The sequence below is a fragment of the Choloepus didactylus genome, chromosome 4 (assembly GCF_015220235.1).
Source record: "Choloepus didactylus isolate mChoDid1 chromosome 4, mChoDid1.pri, whole genome shotgun sequence".
Lineage (NCBI taxonomy): Eukaryota > Metazoa > Chordata > Mammalia > Pilosa > Megalonychidae > Choloepus > Choloepus didactylus.
The window spans coordinates 79659633-79687232 of NC_051310.1; the positions used below are offsets into that span (position 1 = coordinate 79659633).

Sequence of the window (27600 nt, forward strand, 5' to 3'; positions counted from 1 at the left end):
TTCGAGGTGGCCTGCCCTCCATAAAAAGCCACGGATAGGCTTCAGTAAAATGAATCGATGGTTTTCGCTAGGGCGGCAAAGCATGTCCCGTAGCCTTGGGTGCGTTAAAATAGAATCAATTCAGCGGACAGAAAACCGTCTACTCTCTAAGTGCAGCAAATGTGACTGGGCGGTGATCGTTTGCATTCTCTGCCTTTCCTCCCTCCCCCGCCCTTATTCCCCGGTGTTTGATTTTCTTTCCAGCTCTCAAAGACACCAGCAAGAGATCCATCAACAGTGACTGGAAGATAGAGCTCCCCGGGGACTTTCAGATCGCAGGCACGACCTTCCGCTACGTTAGAAGGGGTCTGTGGGAGAAAATTTCTGCCAAAGGACCAACCAAAATACCACTGCACTTGATGGTAACTTGCTGTGCTTCTTCTTGTGTCTCAAAGAGGCCTCCCAGCTCCCCTGGGCTCTTGGGGAGGGGGAAAGAGCCACATTCTGGCTCCTGGTCATTGCACGAGGCTGCTTGCTGCTTAGTCCCAACTCTTTTCTGACCTAGATCCCTTTCACTGCATGCTTCAGAATTCTCATCTCTTGAAGCTTCGCAGTCACTCTTTATGGCAGAGTGCCTGTCTTTTCCAAAGGGAGCTGCCTCCATCAGGAAATGTTTAGCCATTTGGCAGCCAGGGAGAATTGGCTTCCTGGAGGAGACAGCAGCACTCTGAGTCTATGTTTTGTATCAGATGGCAGGATGCACAGATCTGCCCCCACAATCTCTGTATCTACATTGGAAACTATCCTTTGGAAATGAAGTGTTGTCTGTATCTCCACTTGGAGCTTCCAGACTCAACTTGCAACAAGCATTTGGCAATCAGGAGGGAGAACTCAGTTCTGAGTGTTTACTTACTTGATCTCTTATCTGTTGTCTCAACAAGGAGCCCATGTAAACCACTTAACGCTTCTGGTTCTTCATCCTTTTAAAACTTTTAAACATCTCCAGGGAAAGAAATACCACTGTTTCCTTCTTAGGGTCCCCAAGTTCTTTCCCCTAGCTTCTCTGATAACTCATAACAATTGAGTCCCTGCAGGATTTGTGGCAGCTTACGCATCTGTAATTGAAGCACAGTTTGTCCTCACTACCTGCCAAAGACTCCACTTGGATGTTCTTTTTTCCTGGTAATTTGTGGTCTCTGACAACCTGCTGCTATCCAAGTTACGTGACACCCAAAAATTTCTCCTGCCACAATTCCCTCTCCCCCATGCCCCAGAGAATCCGACGAGGAGACCAGCTCTGCTCGTGAGCTCCAGTCCCCATCACAGATGCCGCCCGTGGTGGCACTAACCACACTGCAGTGTCTCCTGAGACAAAAGTGAACAGTTTTCATGAGCAACATGAGCTGTCCAGAAATCTCCCATTGCAGTCCTCAGCCCACTAAATCCCCTGCAAATACAGTCTTGCAAGTTGTTTCCTGGAACCCAAGTACGTAAGCCATTTCTCTATGGTAAGACTGTTTCCCAGTCAAAGGCATTAGGACAAATCTTTCTATTCTGATCTTCTTTTTTTAACATTTTTTATTGTGAAATATAGCATATACACAGAACAGTGATAACTTTCAAAGTATGATTTAACAAGTAATTAGAGAGCAGGTTTCAAAGAATGTTATAGATTACAGTTCCATAATTTCCAGTATTTTCTTATTGTGAAATATCACATATCTATAGAAAGGTGGTAACTTTCAAAATACGATTTAACAAGTAGTTATATAGGTAATTTCAAAGAATGTTATGGGTTACAGTTCCACAGTTACAGTTATTTCCTTATTGTGAAATATCACATATATACAGAAAGGTGATAACTTTCAAAGTACGATTTAACAAGTGGTTAGAGAGCAAGTTTCAAAGAATGTTATGGGTTACAGTTCCACCATTTCTGTTATTTCCTTCTAGCTATTCTAATATGCTAGCATCAAAAAAATATATATTTATATAAAGATTCAGTGTTCATAATCCTTTGTTAACTCCTATCCTGTCTGTTGCTACCCCTTCCTCTCTTTTAATCATATTCTCCATTTTCAGGGGTGTCTAGGCAGTGACCACCCTAACTTGTTCATACTGAAAAGGGGGGTGTCAACATTATGGGGAAGGGAGTTACCTCTGGTTGATGCTCTTGAAGAGGCTGTTGCCTCTGGGTTTTGGGACTTACCTGGCATAGGAACACTCTGGAGGATTTAAGTTTGGGAAAAATAAACTTAGTGAGTGAAACTTTTATAGAGTCTCAGACAAGGACCTAGGTATTTTGAGACTACTGTTGGTTAGGACTTGGCATACTGTGGGCATTTGGCATATCTAACTGGAGCTTACATTAAGAGTAACCTCCAGGATGGCCTCTCGACTCTATTTGAAATCTCTTAGCCACTATAACCTTATTTTTTTTTTAATTGAGATTGTTCACATAGTATACAATTATCCAAATATTCAAAGTGTACAATCAATTGCCCATGATACCATCATACAGCTGTGCATCCAGCACCACAATTAATTTTTTTTCAATGTTTTTTTTTTACATTTTTTTGGAATTGTTCAGATTCCATACAATTATCCAAAGATCCAAAGTGTACAATCAGTTGCCCCTGGTACCCTCATATAGCTGTGCATCCATCACCGCACTTAATTTTTGTTCAATTTTTAGAAACTTTTTATTACTCCAGACAAGAAATAAAGTGAAAGATGTAAAAAGAAAAAAAAGAAAAAAGAAAGAAAAGGAAACTCGAATCCTCCCATAACCAAACCCCCTCAATTGTTGACTCCTAGTGTTGGTAAAGTACATTTGTCACTGTTTATGAAAGAACATTGAAACACTACTAACTGTAGTATATAGTTTGCAATAGGTATATATTTCTTCCCTATATGCCCCTCTATTATTAACTTCTAGTTCTATTGTCATACATTTGTTCTGGTTCATGGAAGAGTTTTCTAATATTTGTACAGTTAGTCATGGACATTGCCCACCACAGGATTCAGTTTTATACATTCCCATCTTTTGACCTCCAACTTTCCTTCTGGTGACATATATCACTCTGAGCTTCCCCTTTCCACCTCATTCACATGCCGTTTGGCACTGTTAGTTATTCTCACATCTCGCTACCAACACCTCTGTTCATTTCCAAATATTTAAGTTCATCCTAGTTGAACATTCTGCTCATACTAAGCAACCACTCCCCATTCTTAAGCCTCGTCCTGTATCTTGGTACCTTATATTTCATGTCTATGAGTTTACATATTATAATTAGTTCTTATCAGTGAGACCCTGCAATATTTGTCCTTATGTGTCTGGCTTATTTCACTCAGTATATATTGCCCTTGAGGTTTTGTAATCAACCCATTTTTTTTTAAGATGGTCTTGTTCACACACCATACATTCCATCCTAAGTAAACAGTCGATGGTTCTCTGTATGGTCACATATTTATGTGTTCACCATCTTCACCACTATCTATATAAGGGCAACTACATTTCTTCCACAAGGCAGGAGGGAGAGTCAAAGAAGGTAGAGAGGCAAAAGAAAGAGGAAAAAAAATGAGAGCTAGGAAGTAGCAAAAGGAAAAGTAACCTTAAATCAAAGTAGAGTAAAGAGTCAGACAACACCACCAATGTCAAGTGTCTAACATGCCTCCCCTATCCCCTCTTCTTATCTGCATTTACCTTGGTATATCGCCTTTGTTACATTAAAGGAAGCATAATACAATGATTCTGTTAGTTACAGTCTCTAATTTACGTTGATTGCATCCCTCCCCCAATGCCTCCCCATTTTTAACACCTTGCAAGGTTGACATTTGCTTGTTCTCCCTCATAAAAGAACATATTTGTACATTTTATCACCATTGTTGAACACTCTAGATTTCACCATGTTACAGTCCCATTCTTTATCTTTCCTCCTCTCTTCTGGTGTCTCACATGCTCCCAACCTTCCTCTTTCAATCATATTCATAGTTATCTTTGTTCAGTGTACTTACATTGCTGTGCTACCATCTCCCAAAATTGTGTTCCAAACCACGCACTCCTGTCTTCTCCTATCACTCTGTAGTGCTCCCTTTAGTATTTCCTGTAGGGCGGGTGTCTTGTTCACAAAGTCTCTCATTGTCTGTTTGGCAGAAAATATTTTGAGCTCTCCCTCATATTTGAAGGACAGCTTTGCTGGATATTGGATTCTTGTTTGGCGGTTTTTCTCTTTCAGTATCTTAAATATATCACACCACTTCCTTCTTGCCTCCATGGTCTCTGCTGAGGAATCTGCACACAGTCTTATCAAGCTTCCTTTGTGTGTGATGGATCACTTTTTTCTCTTGCTGCTTTCAGGATTCTCTCTTTGTCTTTGACGTTTGGTAATCTGATTGTTAAGTGTCTTGGTGTAGGCCTATTCAGATTTATTCTGTTTGGGGTACACTGTGCTTCTTGGATCCATAATTTTATGTCTTTCATAAGAGATGGGAAATTTTCATTGGTTATTTTCTCTGTTATTGCTTCTGCCCCTTTTCCCTTCTCTTCTCCTTCTGCGACACCCATGATATGTACATTCATGTGTTTCATGTGGTCATTCAATTTCCTGAGACGTTGCTCATATTTTTCCATTCTTTTTCCTATCTGTTCTTTTGTGTGTAGGCTTTCAGGTGTCTTGTTCTCCAGTTCCTGAGTGTTTTCTTCTGGCTCTTGAGATCTGCTGTTGTATGTCTCCATTGTGTCTTTCATCTCTTGTGTTGTGCCTTTCATTTCCATAGATTGTGCCAGTTGTTTTTTCGAACTTTTGATTTCTACCTTATGTACACCCAGTGTTTTCATTATATGCTTCATCTCTTTTGCCATATCTTCCCTAAATCTTTTGAATTGATTTAGCATTAGTTGTTTAAACTCCTGTATCTCAGTTAAAGTGTAAGTTTGTTCCTTTGACTGGGTCATAACTTCATTTTTCTTAGTATAGATTGTAGTTTTATGTTGTATAGGCATCTGGTTTCCTTGGTTACCCCAATCAGGTTTTCCCAGACCAGAATGGGCTCAGGTCCAGAAGGGGATAATATTCAGTATCAGGTTTCCCTGAGGATGTGTCGTCGAAGATTGACATAGCCTGCTTTTCCTAACCTGCCCAGCAGGTGGTGCCTGTCAGCCTGTCGCTCCTGACTGGTGTAAGGAGGTGTGGCCCACTTAACTTCTGTTTTAGCTTTTTTCCCCCAGGCTCTGGGGTCTGGTTCTGAATGGAAGGCCTCCTTCCTCTTAGGGAAGATGCACCCCCTAGGGAGTTATCATTTGCATTTAAATAGGTTCTTTGTCTCTCTGACTCTGCTATCTCCATTCTTGTCTGGGTCAGAGCACTACGAACTGAAAATGGCTGATGCTTTCTCCACTGAGCTGCTCAGGTTGAGAGAGAGAAAAAGGGACAGAAAGCTCCCTTTCAGGGCCAGTCCACTGTCCCCAGTTTCACCAGCTGGCCAGAGATAGCACCTGGTCCTCTGGGCTTCCCATCCCAGGACAGAGAAGTCCCCTGGCTCTTCAAGGTCAGTCATCACTAAAAGCCTCTATCTGCTTGTTGGGGATTTGCAGCTTGCATTGAGCAGTCCACGTTTGCCAATTAAAACCCCAGTTGGAGCTGTACTGAGGTATATTCGCTTGTTCAGAGAGTGCTGCTCTCTATCACAGCAAGATTTTGCAGTTCAGGATGCCATGGGGGAAGGGGTCTCCCAGCTTGGGTCCGCAGTTTCTACTCACAGATTCCACACCGCGATCTCAGGCATTCCTCCCAGTCCAGATTGGTGCATGATGTGTGGACAGTCGTGTTGTCTCCCAGCAGTTATTCCAGATCATTTACTAGTTGTTCTTGGGCGTTTATTAGTTGCTCCAGGGGGACTAACTAGCTTCCACTCCTCTCTAGGCCACCATCTTCTTCCATCTCTGTAACCTTGTTTTGTTACCTTTCTTTTCCCCCTTCTGGTCAAGAAGGCATTTTCAGTCCCTCAATGCCAGGGCCAGGCTCATTCCTGGGAGTTCTGTCTGATTTTAAAGGCATTATTCAGAGGGGCAAAAAGAGGAGGCAAAAGGGAAGATAAAATTCTTATAGAAACATCATCTATTAGCACGTGAAATTTGCTTTGTCCAGCAAACACTAAGATGAGTTTATTTCTCTGCTTTTCCCAAAAGTTTCATAAACTGAACAAATCATCAGCCTATTAAAGCTAATGCACAAGCTGGAATCATTTGGGCCAAGACAAAAAAAACTCAGATACAGCAGCTAGTGATATGTCTGAAGTTCTATACCTTCACTTAATAGTACTGATTTTTCACTCTTGAAATATGACTGCTACTTCGTGTTTTTAAACCCAGAAATGAGAAGGAAGGAACCTCTCTGCCTCGCAATAGAAAACCACTGTCCCAGCATTGCTTGCGGAGCTGGGGGCACCATTAAAACCCTGGGGACCTGCATTTGAAACCAATTGCACACACATGCAAATTATGCTTGGTTAGAAAATAGCACGAAATCGGTTTCATATGGCTTCTCAGTTCACCAGTCTCATTCCCCTTTTAAAGCACAGGTTTTTTTTAAGTTTTCTAAACTGAAGGCATTTTTCCAAATGCATTACTACAAGGATATTTTCTGGGGAAGTGGACATTTCTACACTTAGATCTGCTCTTAGCACCCCATCTCCACTCTGTAATTAAGCCCATCGAGAGCCCAGAGGTGCTTGGGAGGGAGGTGGCTCTCTGTGTCTCGCACAATTTTCTCCTGGGCCCTGCATGTTCTGCCGTAGGCTCCTGCTAGCCCGTCCTCCCAGCTGGAAGTGAATTTCCTAGCTGCTTACACCCACCCATCAGTGCCGACTGCTTCCAAGCTCGGCCTGAAAACACGTCATCCACAGTGAGCCCACTCTCAACTTCTACATGGAGCTTGTTTTGCACCATCATGTTTTGAGAAATAAAGCAGGAAGTGCTTGTCACATATATTACCAAACAAAGAGCTGACATTCTGCACCACCCATAAGGATTTCAGATGTAAAGGGTCACCAAGCTTAGGAAGGCTCACAGAAAATATGAGCGACCCTTCAACCCCCACCCCCAGCTTAAAGCCCTGAGCTGGTCCTCTGCCACTTCCGGGCTGTCATCATCCCAGCTCCCTTGGCAGCAGAAATTGCATCTCCCCAAAGACCACAGGGCTCAGCATCCTTGGACTCCTGTGGTTGGTGAGCCTGCTTTCCCCCAGGCTCCCTGGGCCCATTGGCACATAGCAAGAACTGGTGAGAGGATGGTGAAAGGCAGAGTTAAAGAATAATCCTACTTGCTTGGATGCCTTTCTAGATAAAAGCCCAGATATTTGTGTTTCCTCTGTCTTCCAAAGCAGCTCCGTGGGTGAGTGTGTGGGAACATGTATTTTTCCTGCATGGAGCAGCTCTCTCCAGGTAAAATAAAATGAAAGCCCAAAACACTGCCCCCACCCCCAAACTCCCTGTCCAAACTGGTCCCTCTGGGAGGAAAAAGTGGAGCCCCCCTGCGAATGGTTGCATGCAGACCTGGGGACTCCAAGGCTGAAATAAAGGAGTGTTCCCTGCGTTGAACCTGCTTTGAAACCCACTAAAGAGCTGGCTGCCCCTGGCCGGGTAGTAGCCACAGGGCAGGCCGGTCATGGGCTTTCGCTGGGTTTTAAGGTGGCCTTCTATTTTGCTGCCAATCCAGGTGTTGTTGTTTCATGACCAAAACTATGGAATTCACTACGAGTACACCATCCCCGTAAACGACACTGCAGAAAACCAGAGCGAGCCGGAGAGCCCCCGGGACTCTCCGTTCTTCTGGAGTCACCGCGGCTGGGAAGGATGCAGCGTGCAGTGCGGAGGCGGTGAGCAGCTGGGCTGGGGGGCCCTGATGGAGCGAGTCGGGGTGGGGGGCGCTGCTGAGGAGCAGGAAGGCGTGCTGGGAGGAGCTGCTGCCCATTTGCTTTGGGGTTTTGCTGAAGGACGGAGAAGTCAATCCAGAGCCCTCAGCAGCCAGGGCACACGGCATGGAAGAGGCCGGAACTTCAGCACTCCCCACTGAAAATCTCTGCAAAGAAAACTTGGACAGAGGCTTGCAAATGCGGAGTTGTACCCACGTGCTTCTTGGCCTACGGCCCTGGGCCCCCTCACCCTAACCAGTGAGCCAGTGTGCCAGCTTGTCTAGGATCTGATTAGCTGACCCTGGGCATGAGAAGGACAGACCTTCACCTGCTGCTTGCCGCCTGGTGGAGGGGAGGGGCGCCAGAGACTTCTCTGCCCCCAAATGCCCCATCCTCTTTGCCTCAGTAACCAAACTCCATGATAGGATGGTGTCCCGGTTTGCTAAAGCTGTCAGTATGCAAAATACCAGAAACGGATTGGCTTTTAAAATGGGGGGTTATTTGTTCACAAATTTACAGTCCTAAGGCCTTGAAAATGTCCTGATTAAGGCATCAAGAGGAAGATACCGTCTCTGAGGAAAGGCTGCTTGCATTCAGGGTTCCTCTGTCACATGGAAAGGCACATGGCTGGCTTTGCTGATGCTTCTCTCCTGGGTTTAGCTTCTGGTTTCAGTGGCTTTCTCCAGAATGTCTCAGCTTCTCTCTTAGGTTCTCCTGGATGCAAACTCTGGATTACGTATCTTAGCTTCTCTGCTTGTTTCTCCTGGGGCATTTCTGTCTAACCGTCTGGGTCTGTGTTGACTCTGAGCTCTCTCTCTCTCTCTCTGGGCTCTCCTAAAGGACTCCGGTAAACTAATTAAGACCCAACTTGAATGAGTGGGGTCACATCTCCATAGAAACAACCTAATCAAAAGATCCCACCCACAATTGGTCTTCCCCGCAGAAGAGTAGATTAAAAGAACATAGTATTTTCTAGGGTACATAACAGATTCAAACCAGCACAGATGGAAAAAAAAAAGTACTGAAGTCAGGTGAAATGTTCTGAGTTCTGGAGCCACGATTTCCCACCGTACCTCAGCAAACGACTTCCCCTCTCTGAGCTTGAAGTCTCCCACCTCTAAAATGGGGTGCTCACACCTCGCACCCATTGTGGGGTCTGTGGGGTAAGCCCAGGAGCCTGTTAAGCTGGCAAGTCACTGTGAATGAGAGGCCTGGTGTTATCACTGTGTGAGTTAGGGGGAATGATCAGAAGCTGCTCTGCACTCTTAGCCGGCAACCCCTTTACAGTGTCGTTCGTCCCCTTAACAGAGGGCACAGAAGGGCCATGGAAGACAGGACACAGGACAGGTGTTTTTTTGACTGGCTCTGACGGAGGAAAGAAGGCCGGCCTGGGCTCTGGAATGCCACCCCAAAAAGCAGGATGACAGGGTGGAACCAGGGGCCAAGCCCCCCAACCCTCATCCCCAAGCCTGAGCCACTGTTTGGCCATTTGTCACGTACCCAGTATGTACAGGATTGTTGATGACTTAAGTGACCTATCCATTTATTTCCAATGGGGAGGAATTGTTGCCATAGCATCACTGAGCCCATTTGACACTGCCCCCTCCTGCTCACCATGGCTAACCACTCCCGCTGCCTGTGCTCAGCCTTCTGCAAGCAGCCCATGGTGGATGGCAGGACCTTGGGGGTCCCTGCCAGCCCTCAGATTCTCCAACCCCCTCAGACCTTCCTTTAGCAGCCCCCAACCTCCAAATCCAGCCCAGACTCACATCCCAGATGGTAGCCAGGCCTTTCCTCTTGGACAACTTGCTGCAGACTGAGCACGGCCAAGTTGGAGTTACAGTCTCTCCTAGGCTGGGGAGGTCTGGAATGCCGCTGTCGCCACTGGCTTGGTGACATGCTTTTATGACACCAAAGACTTGCAGCTCCCAACTGTAGTTGTTGGACCTGCTGCTGAAGCTGGAATCTAGCTTGCAGCGGCTCCAAGCTTGCCTCGTCCCCACAGGGCTGCCAATGGCTGCAGTAGGAGGCTGGCAGTGTGGTGTCGGAATGCCATGATTTTGAGTCATCCCCACATGGCTGATTCTCAAGGAGACAGACCCAGCATGGAGTCTGGGATCCAAGGAGTGGTGCCTGACATCCTATTAATCTTGTATCACCCATTTCCCAAATAATAATAATTGCAACAATAATATGGAATATCAAGTGCTAACCACCTGCCAGGCCTTATTTTAAGGACTATACATTCATTCATTTTAACCATAATGAAGCACCCTAAGGCATGGTATAGGGGAATGGGGGATGGGGTTAAGTAAACAAGCCCAGTTGAGGAAACCAAGGCACAGTAGGCTTGGTAGTTAACCTGCGAGGATATGATGGCCTGGCTCCAGGGGCCTCCTCCTAATCCCACTCAGCTGGCCTCTGGACAAAGTCATGGCCAAGCAGCATGTAAGGTATGCTGGAAATGCCCGAGAGAGTAGCTTTTCATCCAGTTTGAGGGGTTAGGAAGTTTCCCAAGAGCAGGTGTTGCTTCAGCATAAGCAGCGGTTGGCTTGACAAGTTCTCCCATTGGTCCAGGACTCCCCACTAGAGGACACAGGGCTCGTGACCTTCAGAAACCTACTTGCCATGTGTCTCTCCACCCTGGCAAGTAGGAAATCTATAATGGGTAGTTGTGCTCTCTGGTGAGGACTGAGGTACAGGTATTTAATCAAGACCAGATCTGCATAGGCTTTAACCATCAAATGAGGAGATAGTAAGATTGGCAGTCTTGGGTGCCATTGATGACCCAAATCAGATTTCGCCTCGATGAATCCCGAGCTGTCCAGGGTCACAGCTAATCTGGGGTATCATCACTTTCTGATCCCATTCTAGAATCTTTCTCCTGCCCCATGCTGTACTGTCTTACACGCCCCTCATTTCTCTCTGTCAACCCATAAAGCATCGCAAGTCACTTTAAATGAAAAACGGATCAAAAGTTACACCCGAACCCTCCCCTGCAAGCCTGAACGGCCTTTCCGGGGCCATGTGTGTGGCTGCCACCGCTCAGCTCCCTGTGGCTTGGTTTTCAGGGGAACGCAGAACCATCGTGTCTTGCACACGGATTGTTAACAAGACCATGACTCTGGCGAACGACAGTGACTGCCCTCCAGCAAGCCGCCCGGAGCCCCAGGTGCGAAGGTGCAACGTGCAGCCCTGCCAGTCACGGTAAGGGGCCCTGTGCAGTAGTGCGGGTCCGGGGCTTCCGGGCAGTACTACCCATGAGCAGGTCGATTGTAATACGCAGTCAATACCACAGTCCCGTTCCGTGCCATATTTCTGTTGTCATCTTTGAATGATCTCTGCCTACTTGAAATAGTGAGTTTCCTATCACTAAGCCAAAACTCTGCTGGAGTTGTACAGTCCTAGCTGGAAGGCATCACACGGAAACCGTTAATAACATCTCACTGAGAAAAGGTAGCCATCGCCACACACCTGTAACTGGTCCACATCAGCTCCCCCAAATTACTTGGCCTTGGAGGGAAAGGAAATAAATGTGATCGTGTGAGCACCCATGAGTGAGTGTGCACAAAAATTTAGCGAATGTGGTTGAACCATTTCGGTGGCTGAAATCAGTGCCAGTGAGTGGCAGTCTTGGTGTTTAGTGTTTGGAGTCCATCAGAACTTCTGTTCTCAACCCCAGCTCTCCCGGCCATGTCACTGGCATGGTCTGAAGTGAATCCTCTTGGGTTGTCAGGTGAGATGAGTTCTGTGGCATGTGTTCATCCATCAAGCCTCTTTTTCTCAGTAGTTTTAGTGATAGACTACACTGTACCTCGGCTGTTATGTTGTACAACATCACCTCTTTGGCCTCTTCTCCTGCACTGAGTTGAACCAAATGGATGTTGTTTTGTGGTTCCATGCCGTTCGTAACTGGGCTGGACTTTTCCAATGGCAGTTTGTGATGTTTCTTAAGTGCAATAGGCACCACTGACCTGAAGCAAGAGTTTCACAAAGCATTGGGTTTTCGCACCAACCCCCAACTCTTAAGATGTGGGTGAGTAAGAGGGAGAAGACAAGAAGGCAAGCAAGAAGGTGAAAGCTGGTTCATTGATTTTATGTGGTTCTTGGCAAATTAAAAATAAGATTCTACCAAAATGCTGAAGGCTCTGAGGAAAGCATCACAGGTGAGCAGGTCTTTTTGAGCACTTGGAAAGGAGCATCTGTCCCACAACCCATCAATCCTTTCTCACACACAGTGGGGGCCAGGGCTTGAAACCAGGAGTTGACAGCCTGGCCCTTGTGAAATGATGAGAAAGTAACATGTTCTGGTTTGCTAATGCTGCCATTTTGCAAAACACCAGAAATGGATTGGCTCTTATTAAGGGGGTTTATTTGATGGCAAAGTTACAGTCTTAAGGCCATAAAGTATCCATTAACAAAGGGTACCTTCACTGGAGAAAGGCCATTGGCATCCAGAAAACCTCTGTTAGCTGAGAAGGCTCGTGGGTGGCGTCTGCTTACTTCCAGGTTGCATTTCAAAATGGGGTTCTCTAAAATGTTGCTCATGGTGTGTTTTGTCCTTTCTTAGCTGCAGCTCCTGTTCAAAATGTCACTCACAGCTGCTCTCCAAAACATCACTCATAGCTACTCTGAGCTCCTTCTTGTCTGTGAACTCTTTACATGGCTCCAGTGATTTAATTCAGACCCACCCTAAATGGGTGGGGTAAAACCTCCATGGAAATTATCCAATCAAAGGTCTTGCCCACAGTTGGTTGAGTCACATCTCCATGGAAATACTCAATAGGTTCCAACCTAATCAACACTAATATGTCTACCCCCACAAGATTGCATTAAAGAATATGGCTTTGTCTGGGGGACATAATATATACAAACCAGCACATAAGGTAAATGAATCTAGAGGAGAAGAAGTCAGTGTGGGCTCAAGGGTGTGACTGCTCAGGAATTATACCTTGAAAACACATTTTCAAACTCTTTTAGTAGCCAGATCTCTTTAGAATTACACACAGAAACCCAGCAGATGAAGCATAGGAAATCAGAGCTGCTCTGATGGAATCAAGACACATACACGATGGAGAAGAGTCCACTCAGCCTCCTTCTCATCTCTCAGAAAGCCCATAAGTCTTGACTGGCAGTTTTTAAACCTTATTCCTTGAAGTTTCGCAGTCAAGCATTCTTCCTATAAAGATGGAGTAGCTTGTATTGGACCAACCCTCCAGAGAGAACAATAGTGAACTCTTAGAGAATATATAAAAAGTAATTATTTGAAAGCTAGAGAGGGCTGGCAGAAACTGGAAGGGAGTGGATAAATGGAAGAAAGAAATGGCACTGGATGAATTCCCCAGTTTAATCACTTTCAACTGAAGGGAGGCTCCAGTGGGATTTTTGTGGATCAGTTAAACTCAGTGAGATACTTGCAATCATTCACTGGTTAAGCAATCAAAGGAGAGGGTTCACCATAGAAGCTGGAAAGTAAGGGGGGGAAATCCCAGAAAGGAGACAGCCACAGAAGGGGGACTCCCAAATTCCGTGTACAAATTTTGCCCAAATTTCTGGAAATAAGGTATATCCTGGGCAGACAACACAGCCCAGTGAGGGCTAGACCTGAACTGAGATTTCAGCTGCTGCCCATGCCAGGGGAGCCGGAGTTTGGAGATTTTTACTCCCAATCAAATTAGCTGCCCGCTCAAACAAAAATCAACTCTGTTCTAGAATAGGACTTTAGAGCAGCTCTGTTCAATATAGTAGCCACATCGAGAGATGCTCCAAGTGTAAAATAAGCACCAAATTTTAAAATTTTGGTGTGGAAAAAAGGATTGTAAAATATTAATGATTTTTAGTATTGATTGCATGTTGAAATTAGTATAGTTTGGCTATATTGAGTCAAAAAATATATTATTAAAATTAAAGTCATCTGTTTCTTTTTACTCTTTTAACATGACTACTATAAAATTAAAATTACATATATGGCTTGCATTTTATTTCTGTTTTTAGATTATTGTATCATTCACAATGTTTCAGGATACAATCAAAAATTACTAGGCATACAAGAATCAGAAAATGTTACCCATACTCAAGAGAGAAGGCAATTCATGGAGACTGATAAATAGAAGCTGCAGAGCTGCTCAAGCTTGTGATAGAGGATATCAGCATGAACAAGGCTCCTGGGTGCTCACATACCAAACACAAACACACTTTGCACTAAAAAGCAGTTTCAGAAGCACATTCTTAGTATCTCCTTAGAACAGGGATCAGCAGACTTTATCTGTGAAGGGCTAAATAGTAAACAGTTTTGACTTTGTGGGCCACATCCTTTCTCTGATGCATATATTTCTTTGGTTGTTTTTTTTTAAATAATGCTTTTAAAATGTGTTCTTAGCTCCCGGGCTCTACAAAGTAGTCTGCAGGCTAGATTTGTTCATGAGCCATAGTTTGCTAAACACTGCCTTAGAATATTACTTCCGCTTGCTTTGCTCACAGAGATATGAGGTTCCCAGAAGTGTGAACCTGAGCTCTAAAGGTATTTTCTTATTATACGAAACACATTATTATACTGAGTTACTCTTTATGGCCTAATTGTTCAATTACTCTCATTTTAGAAGCATTCAGCACAATCCAGGGTGCATAGCAAGCCTTCAGTAAATTAACTCACTCAGCGCATATTTATTGACTACCTTCCCATTCACCAGAAACTGTTCTAGGTATTTAGGGGACAGAAAGACAGATAGTTCTTTCTAACTTCTCGTCTAACTTGATAAATAATAGGTTTCTCCCTCCCTCCCACTCTCTTTCTATCCCACCCCCTTCCATTCCCTTCCTGACTCTCTAAAATCATGCAAAGCAGACTTAAAGCATGAGTGGGATTTCTAGAAGCAGAGGAGAAAGTGAAATTGATAAAAGAGAAGCCAACACCTGGAATTTGCCTAAGAGCCTAGAAAAGAAATCTCTGGACACCTGCTCTAGCTCATTTTGTTTATGAGCTTGTTTATTTATTCCAAACTATCTGACCTTATACTGTTTCTTAAAATTGGATGCACAAACATGTAGTTTCATGGTTCACCAGAGAATATTCACGGTTTGACTAAAGAAATGTGTCATCTGTTGATAGATTTCAAAACTTTTGCAAATCCTCATTAAATATGTGTGTATATATATTTATATGTTATGTACAAATATTTATATTAAATGAAGAAAAGTGGAGAGGTTGACATTAAAAGACAGGTGATAGAAAATGGGGAAAAGATTCAATCCATTAGTAAAAACCGCACTTGAGTGGGAGTTGAGGGGGTGGGGATAGACACATTGATCAGAAAAACATTTTGGAGATGCTTAGGGTCTGGAGACAAATGGCTGTTTCAATCGGGGTGGGCGTGATTGGAGGGCTGATCCCACAACCTGGAAGAAGAACCCAAGAACCCACAGTGTGAACTTTGTTAAAGAAGCCAAAATTCAACCCACTGTTGAATCTGGCAAGGTGAATGAGCCTTTCTATATTATTTTTATTCTTTGACCTTTAAAAAACAGGTATTTTTCTTTTTCCCTTGCATTTCCCTTATTTCCCCTGATCCACCTTTAATTTTCTTTGACACTCTTTTCCCATTGGGTTCCCAGTAGTTTCCTTTGCCTTCCCAACTGCATGCCATTAGCACCTCTTTATTCTAATCCTGCACCTACTCTGGGGATACTTCTCCAAAACCCTGCCCTAACAATGAGGAATCTGGAATCTGACATGAGGGGCAGATGGCCTCTCTCCAGCATCCTGCACACCAGCACAAACACAATGCCAAATCTGGCCCTGGCACTGGCAGGTGAGGCAGAAATCACACATCAGCTCAGCTGTTATGACTGTGGCCAGAAGCCTTTACCTTGCTGACCAAAGTTTGCAGGGAGGAGGCCCCACCACCATCCAAAGAGCAAAGCTGTGTGTCAGCTCATTAAGACCCAGTGCCATCGTGGGACTGAGAGTATCTTCTTGACCAAAAGGGGGTTGCAAAATGAGACGAAATAGTTTCAGTGGCTGAGAGATTCCAAATGGAGTCGAGAGGTCACTCTGGTGGACATTCTTATGCACTATATAGATAACACCTCTTAGGCTTTAATGTATTGGAATAGCTAGAAGTAAATACCTGAAACTACCAAACTCCAACCCAGCAGTCTGGACTCCTGAAGACAATTATATAATAATGTAGATTACAAGGGGTGACAGTGTGATTGTGAAGACCTTGTGGATCACACCCCCTTTATCTAGTGTATGGATGAGTGGAGGAATGGGGATAAAAACTAAAGGACAAATGGGGTAGGATGGGGGGATGATTTGGGTGTTTTTTTTCACTTTTATTTTTTATTCTTGTTCTGGTTCTTTCTGATGTAAGGAAAATGTTCAGAGATAGATTGTGGTGATGAACGCATAACTATGTTATCATACTGTGGACAGTGGATTGTATATCATGGATGATTGTATGGTGTGTGAATGTATTTGAATAAAACTGAATTTAATAATAAAAAAAAAAAAAAAAAAAAAAGACCCAGTGCCAGAGAGCCCCGGAGCAAGATGGCGGAGCTGACAGTGAGATGGGCTCATCCTGAAGCACATAGCTCGTGCTTTACCAGGTTTAACACCTCTTCAGTCTTCTAGAGCTTATTGGCCACTCAAAAAGGCCATTCCAAGTAATTAGATATTTCCCAATGGTATTTATGATTGTGACTTCATCCCAGACGGTGCATGCTGTACTGTATGTTGAATTAGGGCAATTCAGAAAAGAACATTCAACACCTTACTGGTGATTAAATTGAAGAGTCATCTGCAGAGAAACGTGTTTGATTTTTAAATTCATCCTCTTTGCTCAGTTTTCTTAACCAGATTGGCGCTGTTAAAATTAAATGGAATCCTTCATTCCTCATGAAAGCTTGTTTCATGTCTGCGTGTCTGTGTGTGTCTGTGTGTGAGAGAGAGAGAGAGATCGTGACTTAAGAATGAAGCCTGGAACTCATGAATCTTTAGCTAGAGCCAAGATCTGAAAAGATATCATTGTTTAATCCATTTCTAGCTCATCTGAAACTTAAAGGTTTTCTTTCCTGCTTTCCTCTAAATTAAAAAAAAAAAAGTAAATCTAATTCTGAATACCACTGGTCTACTGCATGCCTTGTCATCTGGTATGTGAATGGTGAGGAGAAATTTGTATTAGTTGAATTCCAGAACTTTATATGTATGTGTGTATGTATGTATATATATTATTGAGATTGTTCACATACCGTACATCTATCCAAAGATCCAAAGTATACAATCAGTTGCCCATGGTATCATCATACAGCTGTGCATCCATCACCACAATTAATTTTTTTTCAATTTTTAGAACATTTTCATTATTCCAGAGAAGAAGAAACTCAGATCCTCCCATACCCCTAACCACACCCCCCTCCATACCACCATAGTTTTGGTATAGTACATTTGTTACTGTTGATGGAAGAATGTTAAAATACTACTAACTGTAGTATATAGTTTGTAATAAGTATATATTTTTTTCCTATATGACTCTCTGTTATTAACTTCTAGTTATAGTGTCATACATTTGTTCTAGTTCATGAGAGAGATTTCTAATATTTGTATAGTTAATCAGGGACATTGTCCACCACAAGATTCACTATTTTATACATTCCCATCTTTTAACCTCCAACTTTCCTTCTGGTGACATACATGACTCTGAGCTTACCCTTTCCACCACATTCACACACCTTTCTGCACTGTTAGTTATTCTCACAATGTGCTACCATCACCTCTGTCCATTTCCAAATGTTTAAGTTCACCCTAGTTGAACATTCAGCTCATAATAAGCAACCGCTCCCCATTCTTTAGCCTCGTTCTATATCCTGGTAACTTATATTTCATGTCTATGAGTTTACATATTATAATTAGTTCATATCAGTGAGACCCTGCAACATTTGCCTTTATGTGTCTGTCTTATTTCACTCAATATAGTGCCCTCAAAGTTTCTTCATCAACCCCTTTCTTTTAAGATGGTTTTGTTCACACACCGTACTACTCCTTCCTAAGTAAACAATCTCTGGTTCCCTGTATAGTCACATATTTATGTATTCGGCACCATTGCCACTATCTATATAAGGACGTCTCCATTTCTTCCACAAAGAAGGAGGAAGAGTCAAAGAAGGCAGAGAGACAAAAGAAAAAGAAAAGAGAAAGAGAGAGAGAAAAACAACAACAACAAAAAAAAAACCATAACAGCTAGAATGCAACAAAAGGAAAGATAGCATTAACCTAAAGTAGGATAAAGAGTCAGACAACATCACTGATTCCAGGAATCCCATATCCTTTCCCTATCCCCCCCCCCCCATATGCATTTAGCTTTGATATATTGCCTTTGTTATATTAAAGGAAGCATAATACAATGTTTCCAATAATTATAGTCTCTAGTTTGTGTTGATTGTATTTTCCCCCCAATCCCACCCTATTTTTATTACCTTGCAATGTTGACATTCATTTGTTCCACCTCATGTAAAAACATATTTGGACCTTTTATTACAATTATTGAGCACCCTAGGTTTCCCTGAGTTATGCAGTCCCAGTCTTTATCGTTCATCTTTTGTTCTGGTGTCCCACATGGTCCCATCCTTCCTCTTTCAACCATACTCACAGTCATCTGTGTTCAGTGTACTTACATTGCTGTGCTACTATCTCCCAAAATTGTGTTCCAAACCTCTCACTCCTGTCTGTTCCTTTCTGTCTGCAGTGCTTTCTTTAGTGTTTCCTGTAGAGCATGTATCTTGTTCACAAACTCTGTCATTGTCTGTTTGTCTGAGAATATTTTAAGCTCTCTCTCAAATTTGAAGGACAGTTTTGCTGGATATAGGATTCTTGGTTGGCAGTTTTTCTCTTGCAGTATCTTAAATATATCACCCCACTTCCTTCTTGCCTCCATGGTTTCTACTGAGAAATCCGCACATAGTCTTATCAAGCTTCCTTTGTATGTGATGGATCGCTTTTCTCTTGCTGCTTTCAGGGTTCTCTCTTTATCTTTGATGTTTCATAATCTGATTATTAAGTGTCTTGGTGTAGGCCTATTCAGATTTATTCTGTTTGGTGTATGCGCTTCTTGAATCCATAATTTTATATCTTTCATAAGAGATGGGAAATTTTCATTGATTATTTCCTCTATTATTGCTTCTGCCCCTTTTCCCTTCTCTTCTCCTTCTGGGACATCCATGACACAGACATTCATGTGTTTTGTGTTGTCACTCAGTTCCCTGAGATGTTGCTCATATTTTTCCATTCTTTTCCCTATCTGTTCTTTTGTGTGTAGGCTTTCCGGTGTCTTGTTCTCCAGTTCCTGAGTGTTTCCTTCTGCCTCTTGAGATCTGCTCTTGTATGTTTGCATTGTGTCTTTCATCTCTTGTGTTGTGCCTTTCATTTCCATAGATTCTGCTGGTTGGTTTTTAAAACTTTCAATTTCTACCTTATATACACTCAGTTTTTCATTATGTGCTTCATCTCTTTTGCCATATCTTCCCTAAACTTTTTGAATTGACTCAGTATTAGTTGCTTAAATTCCTGTATCTCAGTTGAAGTGTAAGTTTGTTCCTTTGGCTGGGCCATAACTTTGTTTTTCTTAATGTAGGTTGTAGTTTTCTGTTGTCTAGGCATGGTTTCCTTGGTTACCCCAATCAGGTTTTCCCAGACCAGAACAGGCTCAGGTCCCAGAATGAAGAAATATTCAGTATCCAGTTTCCCTGAGGTGTATCTTAGAAAATTGGTACACTCTGTGATGCCTCAAGTCACTGTGCTTTTCTGCCCAGCAGGTGGCACCTGTCAGCCTGTAATTCCAGAATGGTGTAAGGAGGTGTAGCCCATGGCTGTTTCACTCCAGGCTCTGGGGTCTGGTTCTGAATGGAAGTCAGGTAGTAGAGCTGGGCCACACCCCTTTCCTCTTAGGAAGATAGACCCCCTAGGGGGAGGTCATTAGCATTTCAATGGTCTCTCTCTGCCTGTGCTATCTCCACCCTTGTCTGGGTCAGAGCACTGGGAACTGAAAATGGCTGAGGCTTTCTCCACTGAGCCAAAACAGGGACAGAAAGTCCCCTTCAGGGCCAGTCCGCAGCCACCCTCTGGCTCTCCTAGGTCAGTCTTCACCCAAAGCCTCTGTCTGCTTGTTGGGGTTTGTAGCTTGTAACGAGCAGTCCACACTTGGAGCAGTCCATGCTTGTTAATTAAAACCCCAGTTGGAGCTCAGCTAGGCTGCATTCACTTGCTTGGAAAGAGCTGCTCTCTAACTCCACAAGGCTTTGCAGCTCGGGCCATGGGGGGAGGGGGCTCTTGGCTTGGGTCTGCTTATAGATTTTATGCTGTGATCTTGGGCATTCCTCCCAATTCAGGTTGGTGTATAATGAGTGGATGGTCACATTTGTCCCCCCCCAGTTATTCTGGTTGTTTACTACCTGTTCCAGGGGGACTAATTAGCTTCCACTCCTCTCTATGCCACCATCTTAGAACCCTCTTGAATTCCAGAACTTTTTTCTGATATTACCCAAAATCCAGAACCTCACTTGTACTTAAATTAAATAGGTAAATTTTTTAAGACATTCTTTCTTTATCTCTATTAGGAAATATTCAATATGGAAGAAGAGAAAGTATTTTCAGGGTGCTTTCTCAGAATTAGAAAATTATGTTTTCTTCCTTCCACCATCCTAATCCTTTGATGTGAAATCCCTCCCTTTGATCATTACAGAGGGCAAGAGAATTCCAAGAAAGCATTTTCATATGTGACAGGATTTCTCCTGTTGTGAAACACTTTGCATGTAGATTCTGGACCCCATCAAGAGGTCCTTCTTTCTTCCTGACTTTCCTGAGCAATGAAATATAAAGAACATTTGAGTACTCAATATTTCCATTCTATTTTTATGTCAAATTACATGGAAGGAAAAGTAAAAGGTAAAACTCAGTCTGAGGAACACTTAAATAAAAAAAAATCCATATTACAACATGATGCATCAGAAATTTCAAGGGGAAAAATATATTCTCTGGGTTCTGGAAGAATGTCAGATCATAGAAGGAATGGCTCTGCAGTGAGGGGTGATGGGAGGGTTCCTAACTTGCCATGTCCCTGGTGAGGTTTCAGGAATGAGTTTGGGATGTCCTTGGTGACAGCCTTCCAGAACAATCCCTTCTCCTTGGAGGCTAATGAATTCCAGTTCCTATCAGAGCCCTGTGCTGGATGGCTCACTGATACAAATGAACAGACCACAGATAGGAGTAATTTGTCCCAGGGAAGGATCATTCTTTTCTCCTTAAAGTTGCATATTTATATATAAATACGTTGTAAGTAAAAGGGTGGGAAAAATATGTCATATAAATGCAACCATAAGAAAGCAGAAATGGCTATACTAATATCAAACAAAAGAGACTTGAAAAAATTTTTAAATGTTACTAGATATAAAAAGGATATTTTATAACGGTAAAAGGGTCAACCCATCAAGAAGATATAAAAATTATAAACATATATGCACCTAATAACAGAGCCCAAAAATACCTGGGCAAAAAGTGATGGGAATGAGGGGAAAATAGACAATTAAACAATTGTTTGAGACTTCAATATCTCACTTTCAATAATAGACAAAAGAAAATCTAGGTAGATGATCAACAAGGAAAAAGAGTATTTGACCAACACAATTAACAAACTAGACCTAACAGGCGTCTATATAACACTCCACCCCACAACAGTAGAATATACATTCTTCTCAAGTGCACAAGGAACAATCTCCAGGATAGGCCATGTACTAGACCATTAGATAAACCTCAATAAATGTAAATGGATTGAAATAATACAACATATGTTTTCTGACCACAATGGAATGAAATTAGAAATCAATGGCACAAAGAAATTTGGGATGCTCATAAATATGTGGAAATTAAACAGTACACTCTTAAACAACCTATGGACTAACAAGGAAATCACAAAGGAAATTAGAAAATTTTCAAATGATTTAAAATGAAGACACAAAATACCAAAACCTATGGGATGCAGCTAAAGCAGTTCTGAAGGGACATTTGTAGCTGTAAAGGAGGAAGTTCTCAAATCAATAACCAAATCTTCCACATTAAGGCACTGGAAAAGACGAGCAACTAAGCCTAAAGCAAGCAAAGGAAGGAAACAATAAAGATTGAGGCAGAGATTAATGAGAGAGTGAATAGAAAAACAATTGAGAAAATCAGTGAAACCAAATGTTGGTTCTTTGAAGAGTTCGACAAAATTGGCAAATCTTTTAGCAAGATTATCCAAAAGAAAAAGACAGAAGACCCAAATTACTAAAATCAGGGAAAAGGAGACATTATTATTGACCACAGAGGAATAAAAAGGGTTGTAAAGGGAAAGCTCTGAACAATTGTATGCCAATTTATTAGATAATGTATGTGATGTGGACAAATTCCTGGCAACCTACTGAAACTGAACAAACTTGTATCAAGTAAAGTGTTTGAATTAATTATGAAACACACTTCTTGTGCAAAAAAAGTACAGGCTTAGATGGCTTTACTAGTGAATAGTAGAGGAATCAATGCCAACCACCCCCCCCCCCAAAAAAAAATGAGGGATACTTTCCAAGTCACACTAAGAGGCCAGTATTACCTTCATACCAAAACCAAACAAAGGAATTACAAGAAAAGAACACTATAAACCAATATCTCTTATGAATAAAGATGCAAAAAAAAAAAAAATCCTCAACAAAATACTAGCAAACTGAATCCAGCAGCATATAAAAAGGATTAAACATTATGACCAAGTGGAACTTATCCCTGGAATGCAAGGTTGGTTTATCATCCAAAAATTAGTTAATAAAATACACCATGTCAATAGAATAAAAAAATTTTAAACTCAATAGATGCCATAAAAGCATTTCACAAACTCCAACAACTTTCGTGATTAAAAATAATTCAACGAACTAGGAATATAAGAGAACTTTCTCAACCTGATGAAGGGCATCTATGAAAAACTCAAAGCTGACTTCATACTTAATGGTGAAATATTGAATGCTTTCCCCCTAAAATCAGGAACAAGATAAGGATATCTTCTCTTGGTACTTCAATTCAGAATTGTACTAGAGGTTCTAGCCTGCTTAATTAAGCAAGAACAAGAATTAAAAAGCATCCAGATTGGAAAGGAAGAAGTAAAACTATCTTATTCTTAGATGACATGATCTTGTATATAGGAAATATTAAGGAATGCACTTAAAAAACTATTGGAACTAATCAATTTCAATAAGGTTTCAGGATACAAGGTCAATATAGAAAATCAGTTGTATTCTACACAATAACAATAAGCAAACCAAAAGTGAAATTAAGGAAACAGTTCAATTTATAACAACATCAAAAAGAGTAAAAATAGGAATAAAATAATAAAAGAAGTACAAAAGTCATACTCAGAAAATACAAAATGTTGGGAGAAAGTAAAGGTCTAAATAAATGGAAAGGTGTCTCTTGTTCAGGAATTGGAAGACTTAATAGGAAAGATGGCAGTATTCCCCAGATCATCTGTAGATTCAATAAAATCCCTATCAAAATTCCAACGGCCTTTATTGCAAAAGTGGACAAGCTGACCTTAAAATTCATATGGAAATTTGAGGGGTCCAGAATAGCCAAACCAAACTTGAAAAAGAAACTTACTGCGAAGCAAGGGTAATCAAGACTGTGTGGTAAATGATGTACACATGGATCAATAACATAGAATTGAGACCTTGGATATACACCCCCACGTTGACTGACAGGGGGCCCATAGTGGTTGCTTGTCTCTCTGAGCAGTGACTTGTGCATCCATAAAATGAAGAGACTGGGCAACACCATTTATTGATAACATCTATCTGTTTACTCATTCATTTCTTTTTAGTTTTGACACCATATGGCACCACGTTCCCAAAGGACTTGACATTGGGCTACTTAACATATGCCCCTCCCTACCTGGGAGGGTTTCAGTAAGCACCGGACAAGATAAGAACAGGCTTTGTAAACTGAGAAGGGAGGCCAGTCTCTGGGCTGGGAACCCCCATCCAGGGTCATTCTAGACCCTGCAAACACCCCTGCTCCTCACAGCCCTGGCTTGCCCGCAGGCTCCACACGCCTCATGGTCACTACTTAAACTGACCTGCCTCACATCCTTGTCTGAAAAAAGCACTGTCCACCATTTCTCCTTTTCTCTGGCACTTCTTCCCCAAACCCCAAAGCAGAAACATCAGGGTAACAATGAGCATACATTCCACGCCATTCAATTAAAAGAAGGACTTGACAAAAGCTATGACCAGAACCGCTTTGTACAAAGACAAGGTAACTCTTTCTTAAGTAATGTGCGTACTCTGGAAATACTCCGGCACTATTATTAGTTTTTTAAAATAAACTGGGCACATCGCTTATGGTAGCATTTTGCATCTATTCCTCATTAAGAAACCACTGAGCATTTTTAAAAAGACCCATGTAAACTAGATCCATAAACTTTCCAGGGGGATACCTAGAATGCTACTGCCATGGAAACTTGTTATTTGCACTTTTGAAGGCTGAGCTTCCACAGTAGCTCAGAGGGTTGTTTCTTGTTTGTTTGTTTGTTTTTGTTTTTGTTTGTTTTTTTACAAAATGTTCCAGTGCTTGGGGTTCCCCATCATGCTCTGCATTGTTTTTGTGCCCCTGGGGGATGGCGGGCCATTAGCTGGGAGACAGGCCAGCTCTTCTCTCACTCCCAGGAAGGAGGCATTCTGGCTCTGTGCGCCTGCACATGTCTGCCAAGGGGGTTAATGAGGAAGGAAGGAGTGAAACCTAGGATTTCTGTGGTGAGCCAAAGACATCGCCCTGGGAGGGGGAAGGTATAATCCAACCTGCAATTCTCTTGTGTGGGAATGAGTTCTCCCTCCGGGTCCTTGTCTGAGAAGGCGTGAATGCTGGAGGAATTAGATAATAAGCAGGTGCCAGCTCAGCTCAGCAGGGAGCAGGATGTGGGTTGGGGGGAGCCAAACACGGCCCAATCCCCAGTTTTGCTCGGAAACCTTCCTGACAGGGTCTTAGAGAGCAGCTTAAAATGTCAAAGAAAGGGTTTTCAAGTGAAATCTGTCAGGCTGTGTGTCGGCCAAGGCCACAGCTGCCAGGCCCCATCCTAAAGATGGTCAACAAGCCTGAATGTGACATCCATTGTCAGGTGCCGTGCACTCACTCTGGGGATTCATGGGGCCCCCGAGGCTGCAGCCCCGTGTCCCCATTCCTGAATCCCAGGCTGCTCTACAGGCCCACAGACTGCAAGTTCCATACCCCTCCTGCTAGCTGCTGACCCAGCCTCTGCCTGGCGTGTACATCGACACTGATCATGGGCAGGGTCTCCCACAGCCAGGTCCACGGCAAGTTTGGAGGAAGAAGGGATTTGCAGTCACATCAGGGAGCACTGGGTTGGACAGAGCTGCACAGGGCTCACGACTGCAGGTTCCTGCTCTGGCATGTTGCTCTGTCTTGCTGCATTTAGGATCCTACAAGAACATTGCAATGGATGCTGTTTCCCAGAAGAATTTTGGTCTTGGAACCCAACCTTCCGGGCTTCTCCAGAGACTGGTGCTCCCAGCTGCAAACTTGGGGGGCCCCACCCTGCAAGGAGACCCGGCCCCTCCACTAGAAAAGTAAACGCAGCCGATCTTTTCCTCCCGGGGAATAGATGATAAGTACGGTGTGGGAGGCAAGGAGACCACCTGATAAGGTAATGGCATAACTGCAAATGAAACTCCTGCCTCCCCTAGCCCCCCAAAGTGGTCTGCAGCCCTTGCTACTTGCATGGAAGTGGAAGGAGGTTTTCTGGTCATCATCATCTCTAAAGGACATTGGGCCTTGCCTTTGATTATAGCAAAATGCTATACTCAGGAAATGTGTGGGTCCTGGTTCTGAAACCAGATCTGAATATGTGCCAAAAAAGAATACAGAAAGAATGTGGAACAGCTCCCAGAATTGAAGAAGGGCTTAAAGCTGGGTCTTGGAGAGGGGATCTCAAGAGCAGAATCCATGGGCAGGTTTTGGCATTCACGGTGCATCTGCTCCTGACATTTTTCCCTGCTCTCAAAATCCAGATTCCTTCAAGAAGCTCTGTTGACCAGCATAAGGTGGATGTGGCATAGACATGCAAAGGAAAGCCAAGGTGTTCTGATCAGGAGAAGGAAGACGCCGCCAGGCAGGCAAAGACAACAGATACCTCCTCCCCCTTGAACACTCAGAGAGAGGCTGGTCTCATAATCAAACCAAGACTAACAAGCCAAGCCCGCCCAACAAACTATGTCCAGCTAGAATGAGAGCTGGCAAGTCTGCTCGTGGGAGGGCTACTGTACTGGAAAATTACCACGCACTCCCAAAACAGGCAAGCCAATGGGAATGTCAGCCTCCTTGACGGCCTTCCAACATCCAGCAGCTGTATGATTCTCAAAGCATGAGATTTTCTTTTTCCATATGCTCGGTGACCGGGTGTGGTACAACCAGTTACCAAACCCAGGCTGCTGATTATTTTATCCACCAAACTATACTGGCACAAGCTGCGGTTGCTGGTACGTAACCTGATCAGGTGTGGTGGCTGAGAAAAAAATGTCAGTGGGTCCAGTGAACTCGCCAGCCGCCTGCTCCATCCTGTTCGATGTCCTTGTGCTTCCCCAGGTGGGTTTAGGGTGGCCCCATATATCCCCGAGAAACTTCTGTCTCTTGAAAGAATATTTGGAAATAAATTCAGAACAAGAGCATAGAAACTTAAAACTCAGTAGTGTGCTACTTGAAAAGACGTACTTTGTGGAGGTAGCAGAAATCCAAAGCCCATTGGGAGTGGGTCCGTTCATTCTTGCCTGTTGGGGGTAAAGAGAGAAGGAAGGATTTGAATCACAAAATCATATAAGGACATGAGCCATGGGCTGTCTTGACATGAAAGCCCCACAGTCACTCTGGGAAGTTGGTGGCTTCACCCCATTTTACAGGTGAGGACTTGGAGACTGTCAGTTTAGTAACTCTCCCAAGGTCATGCCAGTTGCAAGTAGAACTCAAAACAGTGTTTACCTGCTTTAAATCTTACACACTTTCTGCTACACCATTCTCATTTTTAAAACAGTACAACCTGCTTCTACCATGGCAAGGAAAAGAAGCCTTTCTGACCAAGGGACCTGTAAATAGAAGTTCTTATTTAGACCTTCAAATGTGGGACAAGAAAAATCAACAGATACATCGGAATGGACGTCAGCTCGGGGAAACTGAGATGCAGCCGTGGTGGTTTCCTTCTCTGGAAGTGCCAAAACACAGCCAGGAGTTAGAAGTCTTGAATTCATCTACTAGAGCAGTTTCTCAGACTTGCTATAGTCAGTCAGTTTTCTGGCTTGTTCTTAGGGTTATCTGCACCCAGGCTGGAAAAGAAATTAAAATTCAGGACCTCAGCCATCCCAGGCGAGAGGGTTATGTATGAAGGTGGTTCCCTAGAAGATCCACGTGTGCATGGGGTGTTGGGGACAGCCATGAGTAGCCAGACAGCTGCATTCGTGACCCACAGCTGGTAGATCTGGGGCTCAGAGGGGCTAGGAGGAGTCCTCACACTCTCCCACACAGACCCTAAGTGACCAGAAACGGACAAGTAAGAGGTATGATCTGTGGTCCAGCCCAGAGACTTTCTGGCCCATTTGGGGATCAAACCCACGGTGCTCCATGATATCCACTATGGGC

At 43.2% G+C, this 27600-nt stretch overlaps 1 protein-coding gene across 5 annotated transcripts in view; it reads left to right on the top strand.

The window, feature by feature from the left end:
• Nucleotides 1–27600, top strand: part of ADAMTS17 (ADAM metallopeptidase with thrombospondin type 1 motif 17) — a 419938-nt gene that overhangs the window by 336723 nt on the left and 55615 nt on the right. For all 5 annotated transcript variants that reach the window (XM_037832907.1, XM_037832908.1, XM_037832909.1 and 2 more), the window contains 3 exons: nt 244–401; nt 7697–7856; nt 10964–11099. In XM_037832907.1, the coding sequence (XP_037688835.1) occupies nt 244–401; nt 7697–7856; nt 10964–11099 (454 nt within the window). The remainder of the gene's footprint in view (nt 1–243; nt 402–7696; nt 7857–10963; nt 11100–27600) is intronic.